This window comes from Peromyscus maniculatus, chromosome 5 (genome assembly GCF_049852395.1).
Source record: "Peromyscus maniculatus bairdii isolate BWxNUB_F1_BW_parent chromosome 5, HU_Pman_BW_mat_3.1, whole genome shotgun sequence".
In the NCBI taxonomy this organism is placed as follows: domain Eukaryota; kingdom Metazoa; phylum Chordata; class Mammalia; order Rodentia; family Cricetidae; genus Peromyscus; species Peromyscus maniculatus.
The window spans coordinates 142,038,219-142,055,784 of record NC_134856.1 but is presented as its reverse complement, the minus strand read 5'-3'; the positions used below and the strand labels follow the sequence as shown (position 1 = coordinate 142,055,784).

The window sequence follows — 17,566 nt, the reverse complement described above, 5'->3', positions numbered from 1 at the left end:
TCTAGCTGTATCCTAACCACTCTGTCACCTCTGTGAAGCTTTCAGATTCCTTCCTCTTCCCAAAGCGCCTTGTGTCTGCCCCCTGCCCACCCCAGCAGTGATGACAGGTGAGTTTGCTACTTTGTAGTGTGTGCCTGGTTGTCTGAGGGCAGAACCACTCACGGCTGAATCCTCACCTCCTCAAGTGCCTGGGCTGTACAAGAAGGCATCTATTACACCTGATGCCATTGCTGTCACAGGTGTGGGTGGTGTGCATGCGTGTGTGTATCCATCTGTCCATCTAGGGTGTTGCCCTACGAGGTTTCTGCCTTAGTGACATGGGGTTTCATCCCTTTCTCTCATATATGTTTGCTGACTCAGCTGCGTTAAAAAGCAACCACCCTAATCTTCAAATAAAGCATGAAGAAATGTCACCACAGAGTGACAAGTCCCTGCCCTCTTAGTGTGAGAGGAACAGGATGTGAGTGGTCAGTTTATCTCTGGAGGGATCTAATCTAGCAAGACGGCACTATGGGGAAAGAGTGGCAGCCTGCTGAGGGACACAGACGCCACTGTGCGGCATCCACTCTGACAAACGGCTACCCAAGTGGGCCTGAGTAAAGGCAGACCGGACAGACTGGGGAGAAGCTGTGACTGGAACGAACTTTCCTGCACACGACTTAAACATCTCTACTTCCAGGAAAGAGAGAAAGATATGGGGAAAGGGTCAAGGATGGAAGGAGGAAAGGACGAGAGAAGAGGTCAGAGGGACAGAACAAGGGAAAGAGCGGGAGAGGAGGAAGCAGAGGGAGAGGGACAGGCAGGGTTTGACTATCATTTGTCACCTAAAGGTTTGTAGGATAGAGACTTGGCTCATAACACAATGATGTGGGAGGTCACAGAACCTCTGAAGAGGTGAAGCCTCGGGCCATGTGGGTCACTAGGGCTTTACCTTTCAGGAATAGGTCAGGCCTTGAAGGACAGTGTAGGTTACAAAGTGGTTTTTATAAAGCAAAGCCAGTTTCCTCCCATGTCCGTACCCAGTGTGATGCCATTCAGCACGCAAGAGCACAGCCAGAAGGCTTCGTTATGACAGCTGGCAGATTCCTGCTGCATACATGTCTGAACTAGTTGCAGATCACAAGCTGACACCCTGCCACTCAAGGTTTTCGCTTTGGCTGAGCTCAACATACTACCAGAATCACCCACCAAAGGCCCTCTGTGCCATCCCAGCATGACATGTGATGAAAACAGTTCCCACCAAATGAGCCAAGTGTCCCGTGGGCCCACTTTTGTGGTGCTGTAAACAGGACCACAGGCCTTACACAGGCAGCCGAAGAGTCCCAGGGCACATCTCAGCCCAGGCCAGTTGTTTTTAAACATGGAAACTTAGGCTTGTCTTGGTGGATGTTTGTTTATGTTGGAGACAGACTCTTAGCATGTAGCCCAGGCTTGCCTCAAACTCGCAATCCTCCCCACATATCAGGGGTATTGGGAGTACAGGTGTGTACCCCCATGCTCAACAAAGCTGGTCTTTTTAATGAATATGTTTAATAATATTTTGCCTGTAGTCATGAGCTAAAACATGTTTTGATTTGTTTTATGTTTTCTGGATAGTGGGAACTGAACTCTGGGCCTTCCTTGTCCATGCTAAGACATTAGCTGGTGTAGCCCAAATGCTGTGCACAGGCTGTCCACCCTGCTGCCCGCAGTGAAGGTAGTTTAATGAGCACATGTCCATTGAGGTCCCTTCTAACTCACTGAGGGAACCCTGGAAGGAAAGGCATTTGGCTTCCTTCTTAAGCCACTTACACATCTATCTTGGCACGATTAGGAAAGGATAGACCAGGAGAGCAAGAAACAGCTAAAGCAAAGACCTAGCTAAAGCCTTCACTTTAGAGTATGAGGATTACCAGCTTCAATTTCCACCACAATTAATCTTGGAATATGCAAGAGGAATAGCAAGACAATTCTCAGCTGTTTTATAAATTATTGAGCCTCCAACAAATCATCATGAAACCCTATGACGTGTGTGTGTGTGTGTGTGTGTGTGTGTGTGTGTGTGTGTGTACCATCTATAAACTGACATATCCCGCAGTTAAAATAAACTTCACTTTTAACATGACCTTAAGAAAAGAGTGTGCCCACCTGTCACAGTTACACACTGAAGCTACACAACTGTTTAACTGTGCTTATTTTGTACTGAAAATCTATATGGAATTCAGTAAAATGACTGGTGACAGCTACAGTTCAGAATCTGCACTTGTGGCTTTTTATGGACTGATAAAATGCAGTTTATTTTCATTCCTGTATGACTGGTAAGATGACAGTATTCCCTTGGTTTTGCTTAGTGTGCATGCGTGCAGACATACACAGCCATGTTTGAAACTTTCGCCCACAGCCAGCACAACAGACACGAAGGAGACAGCCAGTGCTCCTGGGGGCCTTGGTCAGAACCCAGCGTCGCGAGCATTTACTAAGACCGCCTCAGAAGGAAGCCTGCTTTTGTGCCATGGACTCCAACTCTGCTTGGAAACACAAGCACACATGCATGTGTGCACATGCATAGGTTCAGCCCTGCTACACACACACACACACACACACACACACACACACACACACACACACACACGTTCATTCATTTTACAAGCACAGTAGTGGATAGTCAGGACAGGCAAAAGTGTTATGTTTTTTTTTTTGTTGTTGTTTTTTAAAGATTTATTTATTTATTATGTATACAACATATATGACTGCAGGCCAGAAAAGGGCACCAGATCTCATTACAGATGGTTGTGAGCCACCATGTGGTTGCTGGGAATTGAACTCAGGACCTCTGGAAGAGCAATCAGTGCTCTTAACCTCTGAGCCATCTCTCCAGCCCCTAAAAGTGTTATGTTAATGTCCCCATTTTCTGTTAGTCTAAGAAACTACTCAACAGTCACACAGCTCAAAATGGCACTGTCCCCTAGAAAGCAAGTGCATATGAAGGACAGTCATCCTGAACTAGACAAGATAATAATAAAAACATGGCAGAACCCAGCAGCTGGTGGTCACCTGGGGACCCCACCCTCCACAAGTACCTTGTTTGAGATGTCCAGATTGCAGTTGGCTTCGCAGAGGGCCGCCACGATAGGTGCGCTTCCGTCTTTGCAGGCCACATGCAGGGGGGTGTTGCCATGCCGGTCTTGGAAATCCACAAAACACCCATGGCCGAGGAGGGTCTTGATGACCTCCACCTGGCAACGCCTCACAGCAAGATGAAGGGCAATGTGTCCATCCTGGAACCAAGCCCAAGCCCATGAGTGCTCTGACTTAGACCCTCAGCCCTCTCTCTCCCCTGTGTGAGGCTCAGCTGGAAATAGGATGGCTACTTCAAACACCCAAGAGTTTCAAAGTCATTGGCTGGCCTCTGGAAGGGTAATCCATTTCACTCTGCACACCTGGAACCTGAGCTGATCACCAGTTGATTCATTTAGGCACACGCAGGAGATCAGACAGAAAGACTCCACACCTCTGTCTCAGAATTGGTAAGATATAACTAACTATTGGTATGCCAACTGCCCATGCAACAGAATGAAAAAGACTTGCTAAATTTCTAAGCAGAGAAACTCCTATTTTAGTTTGCATCAGGAGACCGGGGGGGGGGGGGGGGGGGGGAAGCACAAGAAGAAATAATTTCCCTCAGGGCTGTTGAATATTCAGAAAGAAGATGCAAGAATCTGGCCTAGGAATTAATAGCACCCCAAACAGGATCCCTGGGGAATAGAGGTGATGAGTGCTGTGGGCAAGCGCAGCTTTGGCCGCATCTCTATTGTGTCTCATGAGTTTCTCCACTCAGCACTCTTGGCATTGAGACTTTCGAATGTCTAGAAGAAGCACTAGCTCTGTCTACCAGGTGCCAGTATCAAATACCCAGCCCAACCTCAGCAACCAAAATGTCTCCAGATATTCCTAGAAAGTCTCCTGGGGACACAGCTGCCTCCAGCTGAGAACCACACACTGTTCCATGGCACCACTCCACAAAGGGCTGCATGAACTACAAGGCCCCAGTCTAATTGTACACAGCACCATTACTGTATCTGTTTAAGTACAAGTTCAAAGAGATTGTGTTGAATTTGCTTAGGTAAGAAGGGAACAGCTAGTCTAGAAGTGAAATTGTAAAACAAATAATAGCAGTTTATTGTCTTTTTACAAAAGAGCAAAATAAACACCCATTTCTACGTACGTCTAAAATCTGACAATCTGGTGTCATTGTCCCTGCTCCAAAATTAAAAACGGTGGCCAAACTGGCTTGCTCAAGTCATAAACTTAGTTACATACCAAAAAGAAGACTCTAGAAAATTCCAGAAACTTTTGGAACCAAAAATAGGAAATCCTAGTACACTGAGTTCAAGTGGGCAAGTGTCTCAGTCCCTCCAGCCCATCAGATCACTGCATGGTGAGCACCAAGCGTTTCCCCCATAAAGCACCTTATCAGAGGCATTCAAGTCGGCTCCATGTCCAACCAGACACTCCACGATGTCGTGATAGCCCCTGGCTGAGGCTGTCAGCAGTGGGGTCTCCCCCTCCCGGTTCTTGATATTCACATTGCAGCCAACTTCACAAAGGGCTTTGGCCACGGGGTAATAGCCGTGCCAGGCAGCACAGTGCAGGGGCGTTTCTTCTTCCTGGTCAAGGGCAGATGGCGGCAAAGTCAAGGCCATGGAGGACACAGAGACCGCAGCCAATGGGGCAAAAAGTTAATCTGAAATAACGACACCAGCAGGGGCCACTGCCATTAAGAGGCAGACCCAGGCTCTCCCTGGTCAGTCTGTGCCCTCAACGGGAGTGCTGAGTGAACTTGGCTTTCTCGGTATATTACAGGCAGCACCACTGGGGCCCCACAGGGCTGGCTCTGGCTCCTGAAGAGCAAAACCTCCATGTGGGTGGACTCAGAACATCTTTCGGCAAAGTTGCCTTCCTTTATTTGTCTATCTGAAACTATTACAGGCAGGAAAGCTCTCCTCTGCCGTGCTTTGGTCCCTGTCAGGTATGTAACTCCAGGATGAGTCAGGAGAGCATGCTGTGAGGCAGCTATCATGATGGCCTTTCTGTAACCAGTCAAGGAAGCACTGGCCTGAAAGTTCAGGGGGATGGGGAGTTTGAACCTCCATCCACATTATCAAACACACATCTGTCTACAAGGTTCCATTACAGAGCAGTGCTTATAAATAGAAATCCTAAACCCAGACTGGGTAGGGTTCAATCCCTGGTCCCACCACAGACAGCTTGAGCAGGCTGTGAAACTTCCTGTGTGATTTCCCACATCTATAAAGCAAGGGTGCTGAGAGCAGGCTGTCCTGTGGACTGAACGGGTGAATGAAGACCTTAGAAAGGAAGCTGGTTGCAGGTGCTGTCTGAGGACCTGTGCTCTGCAGTAGATAGACACCTAAGTCGAGAGGCTCCCTGAGTCACCTGGGTCACCTGGCTGCTGCACATCGAGGCCTGGGGGCAGGGAATTGAGCAAATTAGTTCCCACAACCTACCTTGTCCTGGAAATCAGGATTAGAGCCAAAGCTGCACAGTAGCTGAACCACATCTGCATGGCCATATCGGGCTGCCACATGAAGGGCTGTCTCTCCAGACTGCAAAAGAAATGGACTCATGATCTAAATAAAGACCAGAATTCAAAACCACTCGGGAGACCTAGAGCGCTGGCCCACGCCTTGCTTTGGTGGTACTTCACACTCTCTCTCAAGCCATTTGCTCCCGAGATTGCAGGCAGGACCTGGGGTCAGACAGCCCAGGCAGCTGCGATGCACACCTGGTTCATCTCGGTACTGAAAACAACTCAGAGTGTGTTCCCTTTACCACGAGGGCCATGTTTTACCTCCTTGATGAACAGATGCTTGCAGCTGTTGAACTTGAAACTAACACTACTCCCCTACCCGACTCTTGTACATGTGCACAAACCCCACCCCTTTAAGATCAGGCTTATCATTCTGCAATTACTTAAATGTGTGGTTTTATTTATTAACAACTTTCTCCTTTCATTGCCTTATCTGTGCTCAGAAACTTATTCCTTACATTCTCTGAGATTTTAAAGAATGCTACAATTTGCTCAAAATAAATTAATGTGAATAACAAATACAACTTCCGATGCTTTGCTTGTATCTGCACCTGCCAGTGTCAGACTAAGCGAACCACAGAAAATATGGTTTATTGTCAAGTGTCAGGAAAACTGCAGGGATGAACTTACGTGCTGCTGTCCAGATCTCAATCACCCCTTGAAGACTGTGTGTGAAAAGCTTGGAGCTTTAGGAGCGGGGGTGGGGTGGGGTGGGCTAATGAAGTTAGGTTACAGTAAGGAGACATTGAGGGTGCCTCTGTCCCCCTCCTTCCTGGCTGCCCTGAGGAGACCAGCTTTGCTCCACCACACAACCCTAAATATTTTGCTTCCCCACAAGCCCAACAACAGTTAGAAACGTCTAAGGTAGAAACTCTAATTTAAATACTGGGGCAAGCCACAGCCAAAAAAACCCCAAAACTTTCAATTTTAAATCCCCTACTGGAGGACTTGGTCCTCAACCTTTACCTTTGGGTTCTGGTGCATCAGCCAGACCAACATTTAATTCACCCTAATTCCTCTTGTTCGTCCTAAGACACATGGCCTTACCTTGTCTTTAACATCCAAAGGGCATTTGTTCTCATTGAGAAATTTCAAAGTATCCACGTGGCCATGCCGAGAGGCCCAGTAGATGGCATTGGATCCTCCCTGCAGGGAATGCAGAGTCACAGCTGGAACCCCAGGGGAGCCTCCTCCCAGAGGAACAAAACCCCATTTGACTTCAAGGCTTTGATAATTATACCATGGTTGTGTACCACATGAGCAACAAGGGAAGCTCAGTGAAGAGTGGAAAGGGGTTTTCTATATTATCTTTGCAACTTTTCTTATAAATATGTAAGTATTTCAATGTAAAACCAAAACATTCTTTCTCTTTTTTGAAGCGTTCATATCAACCTCTAGCTAGAATTTCTAACAATCCCCTCGGTATCTTCAGGGGTATTTAAGAAACTTCTATAAAATGATATAGCTTGCACAGAACCAGCATATCCTCCAATCCACTCTAAATCACCTCTGACCTACTCATAACACCTGATACAGCTGGAATACCATGGGAACAATTGTTATGCTTCATCATCTAGAGAATAATGAGAAGAAATACACTCTAGATTCCCCACACACACACACACAACACTCAGTCTACGTTTAATTACATCAGGGCTGGAGCTCATGGATTCTCAGAGCCTGTCACTCAATGACATCTGCCTTTACAATGCTGTTTACACCAGGACATGTGTCCATATCCAGAATCGTGATAAACATGCAAGGTAATGAATTTCTGATTAGATTAACTACACAATGTATGACTTGTAACACCATTGAGTAAATGTGATCTGCAAGGCATAAGGCAGGAGAGAGGAGCAGAGCCCGCGGGGGAAAATGTGCACACCTTTCCCTAGGGCATGTCAGCCTGCACAAGGCTCTTTATGCAGCTCACTTTTATAGGAAATCACAAGAGTAGACATACTCTCCCACTTACTGCTCCTATGATTAGGAAGACATTGGGGAATACATTAAATGAATTCATTTTTAATGACACAGAATTATGACCTTATCCTGGACATCGATCCTTGAGCCTCGTTTTATGAGTAACTGTAACATCTGGATATTCCCACAGCCAGCAGCAATCAGTAACGGAGGTGTCCCATGCTGGAAGAGAGGAGGAAACTATTCTGTTTTTCGGGTTTGGTAGGAAAAGGAAAGCCCACCCCATCATGGAGAGCCTCTCCCTGCTATCTCCATACCCCTCCCCAGATCTGGGACAGGAAGGAAAGACACCCTGAGAAGGGCAAGAAGCACCTCCTCTTTCAGATTTACACTCAAGGGTGGTGCTACAATTTGTAAAAGAAAAAGAGCTGCAAGGGTGCAGGTGCAACTGGGGTGTGAATGAAGGCCCTCAATGCAAAAAGTCCGTATTTGCAACTCAAATCACTCTAGACAGAAAGGATTTCCCCCATAGAATAGACTTGTGGGTGCACAGTCTGTGGTGCAACCCTCTGGCCCCCCTGGCAGAGGAGAGTCAGACCTTGTTAGGCTGGTTAACATCATAGCTGGACAATGAGCCCAGCAGGTGCTGCAGGCCTGGGACGTTGTCATCATTGATGGCATGGATGATGGCTTTCATCACAAAGGAGTCTTCCTCGTCCTGAGAGAGACAGGAGGATGGAAAGAGTTGCACAGTGGCCAGGATGCCACACAGTGGATGAGCCCTAGCTTGCTTGCCACAGAACCATTCTAAGGAAAGAATGCCACTTAATCCCCAATCCAGTCACAAAGGGAGCTGGGAGGTGAACTGCTGCCAACTATTACCACTTTCTATTAACTGAGCCTGATGGCACCTGCACTGTAACTGAGAACAAACTGTGTTTAAGGTTCAGATTTTGAACAAGATGCTGACTAATGACCCTCTGTTTATCTTAGGAATCTGTCAAAACAGAGTTACCAAAAAGCACTGTGGAGAGGTTCCTTTGTGACATGACCTCCACTGCTGGATGAAGAAAGAGAAAAACCACAGAACCAAGGAAATCCATGGTTTATTTAAAGAAGACAGTCTCATTTGCTAAATTTTCCAATTACAGAATTATCTTTTTGCTCTTTCTTTCTTTCCTTCCTTCTTTCCTTCTTGTCATTTGAATGTTTTCTTTCTTTAGGTCTAAAATAGTAAGGTAAAATCCTCTGAATGGCCAATAAAAGTGTGTGTGTGTGAGTGTGTACACGTGTGTGTGCATACATGTGTATGTGTGTGTGTGTTCACATGCATGCATACAGCCTACAGCCCCCCACAGTCAACAGAAGATAGTATACAGCTCCCCACAGTTAGCAGAAGACAGCCTACAGCCCTCACAGTCAGCAGAAGACACCCTACAGGCCTCATAGTCAACAGAAGACAGCCTACAGCCCCCACAGTCAACAGAAGACAGCCTACAGCCCCCACAGTCAACAGAAGACAGCCTACAGGCCTCACAGTCAACAGAAGACAGCCTACAGCCCCCACAGTCAACAGAAGACAGCCTACAGCCCCCCACAGTCAGCAGAAGTCAGCCTACAGAACCCCCAAAGTCAACAGAAGACAGCCTACAGCCCCCCAAAGTCAACAGAAGACAGCCTACAGCCCCCCAAAGTCAACAGAAGACAGCCTACAGCCCCCCACAGTCAGCAGAAGTCAGCCTACATGCCCCCCAGTCAGCAGAAGATAGCCTACAGCCCCCCAAAGTCAACAGAAGACAGCCTACAGACCCACAGTCAGTAGAAAACAGCCTTCAGCCCCCCACAGTCAACAGAACACAGCCTACAGCCCCCCCAGTCAACAGAAGATAGCCTACAGCCCCCACTAGTCAGTAGAAAACAGCCTTCAGCCCCCCACAGTCAACAGAAGACAGCCTACAGCCCCACAGTCAGCAGAAGACAGCCTACAGCCCCCACAATCAACAGAAGAAAGCCTACAGCCCCCATAGTCAGCAGAAGACAGCCTACAGCCCCCACAGTCAGAAGACAGCCTACAGCCCCCACAATCAACAGAAGACACCCTACAGCCCCCACAGTCAGCAGAAGACAACCTACAGCCCCCACAGTCAGCAGAAGACAGCCTACAGCCCCCCAAAGTCAACAGAAGACAGCCTACAGCCCCCAAAGTCAACAGAAGACAGCCTACAGCCCCCCAAAGTCAACAGAAGACAGCCTACAGCTCCCCAAAGTCAACAGAAGGCACCCTACAGCCCCCCAAAGTCAACAGAAGGCAGCCTACAGCCCCCCAAAGTCAACATAAGACAGGATACAACCCTCACAGTCAACGAAGAAAGCCTACAGCCCCCACAGTCAGCAGAAGACAAAGCAGGTGGAGACCTCCACTCCTAGAGCTCCTACCCTAGCTTTCACTGTGACACAGGACTGTGAAGAATGCTGACTCATGAACTTCAGTCATCCCCACAGTCAGACCCACACTGCCATTTTTCCATGGCTCCACTAACACTTCCACATCTTCCAAAGTAGTCTTCCTTCCCAGCCTTTGTAACTTCCTCTCTCCGGCTTTCCTTCATTCGTGTGTGTGTGTGTGTGTGTGTGTGTGTGTGTGTGTGTGTGTGTGTGTGTGTGTGTGTGTGTGTATACATACACATATATATATATATATATATCCTTTTACTCTATAGTTGTAGACTAGAGCTGAAGCATTAGTGCAGAGTAGCATCAGGAGAAAAGAAGAGCTAGTGTCTGCTGCCATGTGATCATTGCCCTAGGAGTCCCTAGCTCTACCCAGGAAACACCAACTATTGGGTTACAGGCCAGGGTAGTTCCCACAGAACCACTGTGTCTGCCTTTCCTGGAGTCCCCTTCACCTTCAGTGAACAAAGCCCCATTGTGTGACTGGCTGGATAAAGTCTCTCTGAAGTGAGAGGTGTCTAGCTGTATCTGAAGAGCTCATCAGTGATTAGGTTTCAGTGTGGACGTGGGGAAAATTGTGGTGCCGTTCTCAAGGGCTTTGGACAGTCAGGACAATGTCAATAAACCAAGTGTATATGGCCTTGGGTCTGCCATGAGACAGTCACTGTGCTTTCCTTGGTGTTGATGGGGGAAGGAAGTAAGGGTAGTCTGTCCTTTTGTGTTACTGAGACTCTGCATTCTCCTATTGGTGGTGATCAGAGCTCTTATGTTCACTCATAAGAATTAATGTAAGCTCTTTCTTCTTCCACTGGTTACCCTTTCTTTCCTACGTTTGTGTGTGTGTGTGTGTGTGTGTGTGTGTGTGTGTGTGTGTGTGTGTGTGTGTGGTGTGTGTACAAGTGTTCATGGGAGGAGTAGTGTTGGAAATAGTAAGAATGGCAGCTAAGACAAATCACAATCAAGGAGGAAAGCAGGACAGGGCACAGGGTGAGCCCACCTCAAGAGTAAGTGTGAACCTGGTATTTCCATGATGTGGCGTTTTCTAGACTGATGTGCAAACAGAACAATGGAAACAATCTAAACACAGTGCTGAGAGAAGCTGGCCAAGGCAAACAGGATTGCTTACCAGGGTATCATCGCTTCTGGCAACGCTCATGTTACTTCTGGACAAAAATGACCTGGATAATCTTTGGCACAGTGATATCAAGCGAACAGATTGCTAAAAATAAAATAAACATAAAAAGTCAAGGGGTGGAGGAAAGAGAACTTAAGAAGAAAACATTGAGAGCATGTTCACTGCTAGCAGGACTCTGGGGGTGGACACTCCATGGCAGGTTGGACTATTTGCTTAGGGAAGTATTCTAAAGGTCATGAGCCCAGATAGTAAGACAGAGAGACTCTTGTACATTCACTATGGCCTGCAGAAGTGGTTGCCTCATACCCCATCTCTCTCTCTATGCCTTGTTTTCTTCACCCCAACAAAACCCTTCAGGGTCTTCCTGGGTCCAGCATGGGATGCAACGGCCTTGCTCTGAGCTCTCTGGGCCCAAGTCAGCTAAAGGAATACATGTGGCTATTACCATGCACAGGTGGGTGACAGATACATTAGTCTGCAGTATAAGTTCCTCCATATCCTCAAAGGCTGAAGCCACAGGGAAAAGAAGAGACAGGAGGGAAGGAAAGAAGAGGGAAGGGGGAGGAAAAGAGGAAGAAGTGGGAGAGACTAAGACATAAGCTCTAAGCCTTGTTGAGAGTCTAGCCTTAGCTTAATGGGTGTAAAACTGAGGTACGCCACTGGACCAGCCGGGGAGAGAGGGCAGGGGCTTGCTCCTCCCAGGTTTGACCTAATCTTGAGCACTGGAAGCCACGCCATCACTTTCTGATCCTTGAATTTTGATTGTTTCAAAGATGCCTGAACCAGCATCCCACCCATGAGGAGAAAGGTGGGTTTCTGATACAAGCTCCAGGCCATACTGCCAGGGTCCATCCCCATCCCAGTGCCCCCTACAAGCCCACAGAGGAAGGTGGGTTTCTGAACAAGTTCTAGGCATCGCTGCTCACCAGGAAGAACAGGCTTATTTAGAATGTTGTTTTTCACAGTTGGAAAAGTGTTTATTGTAACTTTATTGTATTGATTTAAAAATTTGCCTTGGGGATGATCTGAGAAGGAGCATGCAAAATTTCATTTCAAAGAACAAGTCAAATAGCACTTAAATATGGTTTGTGCTTGCCTTTGAAAGTAACAACAGCACAGGAGATTACAGATTGGACTTTTGTTAAATGAATGCATTTACCAATTCCCAGTATGAGAAGACATGAACCCTGACCAGAGCAGACAGAAAACATAGAATCAGAGAGTCTTACTTTCCATTTTTTCCGAGCTGCAAACTTCTTGAATTTCTCCATGTTCACTGCTGAAGCTTTTCGACTAAGTGCCTGTTGTGTATCTTTAGGCTAAAATGAAAAGTCAAGAAAACATAGTGAAAGCTAATTACAGAAATGGCTCAAATGACAATGTTTTACAACCCCTCATTACTCTACAAGGCTTACACACTCACAATCTTAAAATAGCATGAGGAGTAGAGATTAACATTCAAGACCCAGGAGCTAGGCTGGGATGTAGCTCAGCAGGTGGAAATTTCCTAGCTTTCAATAAGCTCTGAATCTTTGATCCCCAATACCACATAAACTAGGCAGGGAGGTCCATGCCTGCAGCCTCAGCTGTAGAAGGTGGAAGTAAAAGAATCAGAAGTTCAAGGTCATCCTTGGCTATATCCAAGATTGAACCTGGCCTGGCATACTTGAGACCCTCTCAAAAAACAAAAGCATCTAGGAAGAACTAGACTAGGCCAGCTGACTCTTAATGACTAAGTCTTTTGTATAATACATAGAAAGTGCATCTAATCAAAAGTGAGCTTGTAACCAATCATTTATAATCTTCCAGAATGACAGTTTCAGAATGGCAAGATTCATGGGGAGGCCATTGTGTGACAGGCTGGAACCTTAGTCTTTCTTACTAAGTGATTTCAAGTTTGGAGGGAACCTAGAGGTATGCACATTTGGCTCATCCTAACAGCATTCAGACAAGTTCACTGCATCTTGTTCAATGCATACACTTAGGCACAGGCTCTACCCCAAGTGGGAGTGGGAGAGCCTTGGCCTTCTGTAATGCCCACTGATGAAGCCCATAGGTTTGTTTTCAACTATTAGATACCTTTATTATCTTAAACGTTCCCAATGCCTCTTATTCTAAAGGCTTACTGGCCAGATTGTGCAACTAGTAAGCAGAAGAGAAACTTTGCAGTAGTGGAGGCTAGTGGAAAGAAGATAAGTCCTTGAAGGAACCTACTGGAACCGTTGGCCCCTCATCCCGCCATCCTGCCTGGCTATTCTGCAGTCAGCAGCTCCGTCCTACCACATTCTCTCTGCTGTAATGAACCATCTTGCTAGAGGCCCCAATGACAGTGCCCCATGACCACAGGCTGAAAACTCTAAAACTAACCCAAACCAGTTCCTTCTTCAAAGGCCTTTTCCCAGGTGTCCTGCCACAGTGACAGAAAGCTATACATTCGTCAACCTCGGTTCCTTTAATTTCAGGCTGAAGCAAATTCAGTTTTGTTTCCCCAAGTGCCAATAGGGCAGCGATGTAAAAGTGTCATGTGTCAGGGTCAAGGCTCCAAAAAAGGGGTAGCTTCCCCTACAGCAGTGTGGAAGGAGAATATGGTATCTACAGACCTTCAGATCTTTCAAAAGATTCTGAAATTTGAAACACTTATATGACAGAAAATAACTCAAGCTTTAAAATGCTGCTTGTACTGTAACCCCATAGGTTACACCAAACATGCCTGTTTGACAGACGTGACTTCTTCCTGCTCTTAACAGCTCATTTTTCTCCCTCTGTAATCATTGGGACACACTGCAGTCTACCACTCTGCTTTAAAGCAGCCAGCTAACACTCCAGCACGACCCATAAGTGCTCACACCAATCCCTCAGAAATTATTACAACTCCAATGTAAGAAGCAACTCACCTTGATCCAGGGGTGCTGCAAACTATCCTGGATGGTCATCCTCTTCCTTTGGGGGAAAGAAGGAGAAAGAAAAATATTCACAGGACACTGAGACAGTACTAAAGTTATTCTCATGCTGGTTCAGCCTACCAAGCAGACACTCTGGAAAACGCAGTTTGTGGCCCACACTTTAAAAAAAAACAAAACAAAAACTGAGTGCAACCCCACAGGTCAGCTCAGCTCCAGACTCTTCCCCTGTGCAGGGGCTGAGTGAGCAAGCAAGAAGACCCTGAATGCATTTTCTGAAGCACTTCCTTCTGGGGTGTTCTTCCTTCAGCAGGTGGAACAGTGAGGGTCTGACAAAAGGTAGCCACCCACAGAACAGGTGCTGGTCTCCAGCCTCAGCCACACAAGGCTCTGCCTTACAGAGGGGACACTCACTTCGGATCCTTGACCAGCAGTCTTCTGATGAAATCTTTGGCAAGGGCACTGGTATTACGGAAGAATTCCTCCTCAAATTCGTAGTTGACAGCAGATACGTTCGCTAATGTTTCTTGCTTAGTGTCTCCAAGAAATGGGGAGGCCCCACTTAGGCTGTTAAAAATAAAGTGGGGCATCAGCAGAATATTAACACCCTTAGTGTGTTGTCACTGCTTCTTCTGAGTCTCACGTGGGAAACACCAAACAGGACTAGAACCTGGTGTGGAATCAGTCACCTCAGAATCAATCACACTTCATGAACACTGAACAGTTATGAACCAAAGTATGAATTTCATGCCAAGGAGTCATGCTAAAGGTTCATTTGGGGCTGGAGAGATGGCTCAGCTGTTAAAATGCCTGCTGCACAAGCATGAGAAACTGAATTAGGACCTCCAGAATCCACATAAAAAGCCAGGCACAGTGGCATGTGGGTGACAGAGGAGTAGACCCCTGAAGCTCACTTGCTAGCCAATGTCACCAAATCAATGAGCTTAAGGTTCATAAAGAAACCCTATCTCAAAAAATAATAATAAAAGTGGAATGCAGAATAATCATTCATACTTGTGTACAAACACACCATGCACACACATATTAACAAGTACTTACATGACATCTAAACACACCATCACACATGGTCATTTGAACCAGTGTGTAGTTTAAAATAAAACTCTTCTTCCTATTTTCTCAGCAATGGACAGCTAGAATTTCTCACCATAATTATGTTACAATCTCTGGCAATTCATTTTGATTAAGGAACAACAAACCCAATTAGCATAAAATAAACACATTTTTGAGGGTTCAGGATAAAGATGCTTAATGGAGAGCATGTACAAACTGAAGGGGCCTACATGATCTATCTGGTTGGCAGACGACATTTGTGGTCTCAGAGACAAGTAAAGAATACATGAGCTGTAGACTTGATACTTACAGAATATAGGTTATTACCCCGATGCTCCTGTACATAAAAATAAAAACAAAGCCATTAGGAGAACAGCCAAATAGATCAGAAAGATACCAACACTAAGGACATTCTCCTTACCACATGTCTGCCTCGAGACCCAGGGGCTCATAGTTGACGATCTCTGGTGCTAAGAGAAAATAAAGACTCATTAGCTTGGGAAGCCTGCAGACCAACAGAGTCTGTCTTCACATAACAAGCAGAAACATGCACAGGAAGTGATCCTAAAGCCAGGGAGACTCTGTCAGCGGACTGTAGATGAGACATAAGTGAGCCCGAGAGCAAAGAAAATTTACCTACAAACTCTGGTGTCCCAAATATATTTTTGAATTCATTTCCAAAGTCAATTTTATGGGCCAAGCCAAAGTCGATGATCTTGATCCGAGGTTTGGGCACATTTCTATCCAGAAGCATTATGTTTTCCGGCTTAAAAAGAGAGAGAGAAGTAAAAGGGTGACAAAACAGTTCTTCTTCACTGCTTAAACAAAAACAAGAAGATGTAGATGAAAAGAGAGCCCTGGGAATAACACGTTTTGGGCTCAGGGTCTTCAGGAGGCAGGTCTGAGTCCAAGAATTTGAGGCCAGAAAACCCTTGGTAAGGAAGGGGAGGCAGGAACCAGGAGGCAGGTCTAAGATGTCTGCTCTGCTAGGACAGGATGACTAGAGCACTGCCCTTCTTGACAACTGGAGGATAAAGGGCAGAAATCAGAGTCATTCCCATGGAAGCGGAGCCTGAACCCATCATCTCCCACCCTCTGGTCCTGACCGCTGCCCAGACAGCTCCCAGGTCAGAAACAAGAAGTCAAGCAGATGGACACTGGCAGAAAGCCACCTTGCGGTGTGCGCTGGTGAACGCTGGGGACACAGACATGGGCCTGATGGCCCTGCCACAGTGAAAACCACAGGACACTTTCTCCCTCTGCAGTCTTGTTCCAGCTTCATGGCCTGCACCAGCCTGTGGTCACCTCCAGTCAACCTAACAGCCACTCTCTGTTGTCCCTGTGTTGTCTTCCTTTCCCAAAAGAGCGTGCCTCCGTACAAGCTAGACATGGAGCTCACGCATTTTCAATCCCATGCAGCCTTGCTTCCAACCAGTCAAGGGCCCTATACCCAGCCAAGTTTGGAGTTGGGTCTGCTTGATAGTGAAGGGAAGGGTCAGACTCCAGGCTTGTATCAAGAGAAGAAACACTCAAGATACCTCCCACCAATGTCCAGCCACAGGAGGATGAAAGCTGTGCCACCCACCAGCCAACCAGCCAAAAACAGCCTAATGTCCAAGCTGAAGCACCTGGTTAGCAAGCTCCTTCGGTTCCTTCCAAGGATTCCTGACTGTGACCATTGATATTAAGCCTCTACCCCACAAAACGAACATTAGACACCCCAGCCATGGGAAAAGATTGTAGGCTAGTGATTTACATGAACAACTCCACTTGTTAAGCCCACATGGGAGAAACGTCTTTACTCATGTGCCTCAGTTTACCTTAGCCAACAAGCCACAAAGGCCACGGCTGGCCTAAGCTTCTATCTGGTTTCCACTCACAGTGTTACCTTCAGATCAAAGTGGGCAATCTGAAGCGAGTGCAGGTAGTAGACACCACTGAGAATCTGCTTGAGAAATTCCGTCGCTTCCTCTTCAGTCAGGGATTCCTTCTCAGCCAAGAAGTCAAACAGCTCGCCCCCTGCAACACTGAGAACAGACAGAGAGCCAGGGTCAACGGAGATCCTCCTTCCACATCTTACATTCATCCTCCCATGGCTGACAGGCAACTGACAGGCATGATGTCAAGATGTGCTGAAACCACTACGGGTTCACAAGTGAGGGGACAGGGCAAAGAGAGGTTGTGGGGAAATAAAAAGGAACGGGCATCGTTAAACTGTGTGTGTGCTCACCACATAGGTGCAGGCCCATGGGATGCCAGAGGGGACATCTTCCTCAGTCTCTATTCACCTTATGTTTTAAGATGCAGCCTCTCTGAGCTCAGCGCTCCTCATTTTGGCTAGAGTGGCTGACCAGCGCCCCTGGGATCTGCCTGCCTCTACCCCACAGCATGGGGTTACAGAAGCCAGTGGCCATACACATGAGCTTTTACATGAGTGCCAGGGGTGTGAACTCAGGTCCTCACGCTCGCTCAGCGTTTACCCACTGAGCCATCACTCTA

General features: G+C 46.8%; 1 protein-coding gene across 4 annotated transcripts in view; it reads right to left on the bottom strand.

Moving 5' to 3' along the window:
- Dapk1 (death associated protein kinase 1) overlaps positions 1-17,566 on the bottom strand; it is a 159,019-nt gene that overhangs the window by 29,600 nt on the left and 111,853 nt on the right. For 2 of the 4 annotated variants that reach the window (XM_076573519.1, XM_006981704.4), the window contains exons 3-16: positions 16,956-17,094; positions 15,704-15,833; positions 15,489-15,537; positions 15,378-15,404; positions 14,411-14,563; positions 13,991-14,036; positions 12,326-12,415; positions 11,088-11,180; positions 8,109-8,228; positions 7,634-7,732; positions 6,635-6,733; positions 5,505-5,603; positions 4,449-4,646; positions 3,060-3,257 (exon numbers count right to left, since the gene is read on the bottom strand). In XM_076573519.1, the coding sequence (XP_076429634.1) occupies positions 3,060-3,257; positions 4,449-4,646; positions 5,505-5,603; positions 6,635-6,733; positions 7,634-7,732; positions 8,109-8,228; positions 11,088-11,180; positions 12,326-12,415; positions 13,991-14,036; positions 14,411-14,563; positions 15,378-15,404; positions 15,489-15,537; positions 15,704-15,833; positions 16,956-17,094 (1,540 nt within the window). Of the gene's footprint in view, positions 1-3,059; positions 3,258-4,448; positions 4,647-5,504; positions 5,604-6,634; positions 6,734-7,633; positions 7,733-8,108; positions 8,229-11,087; positions 11,181-12,325; positions 12,416-13,990; positions 14,037-14,410; positions 14,564-15,377; positions 15,405-15,488; positions 15,538-15,703; positions 15,834-16,947; positions 17,095-17,566 lie in introns of those variants that run through there. The other 2 variants (XM_076573521.1, XM_076573520.1) reach the window with 2 other exon arrangements.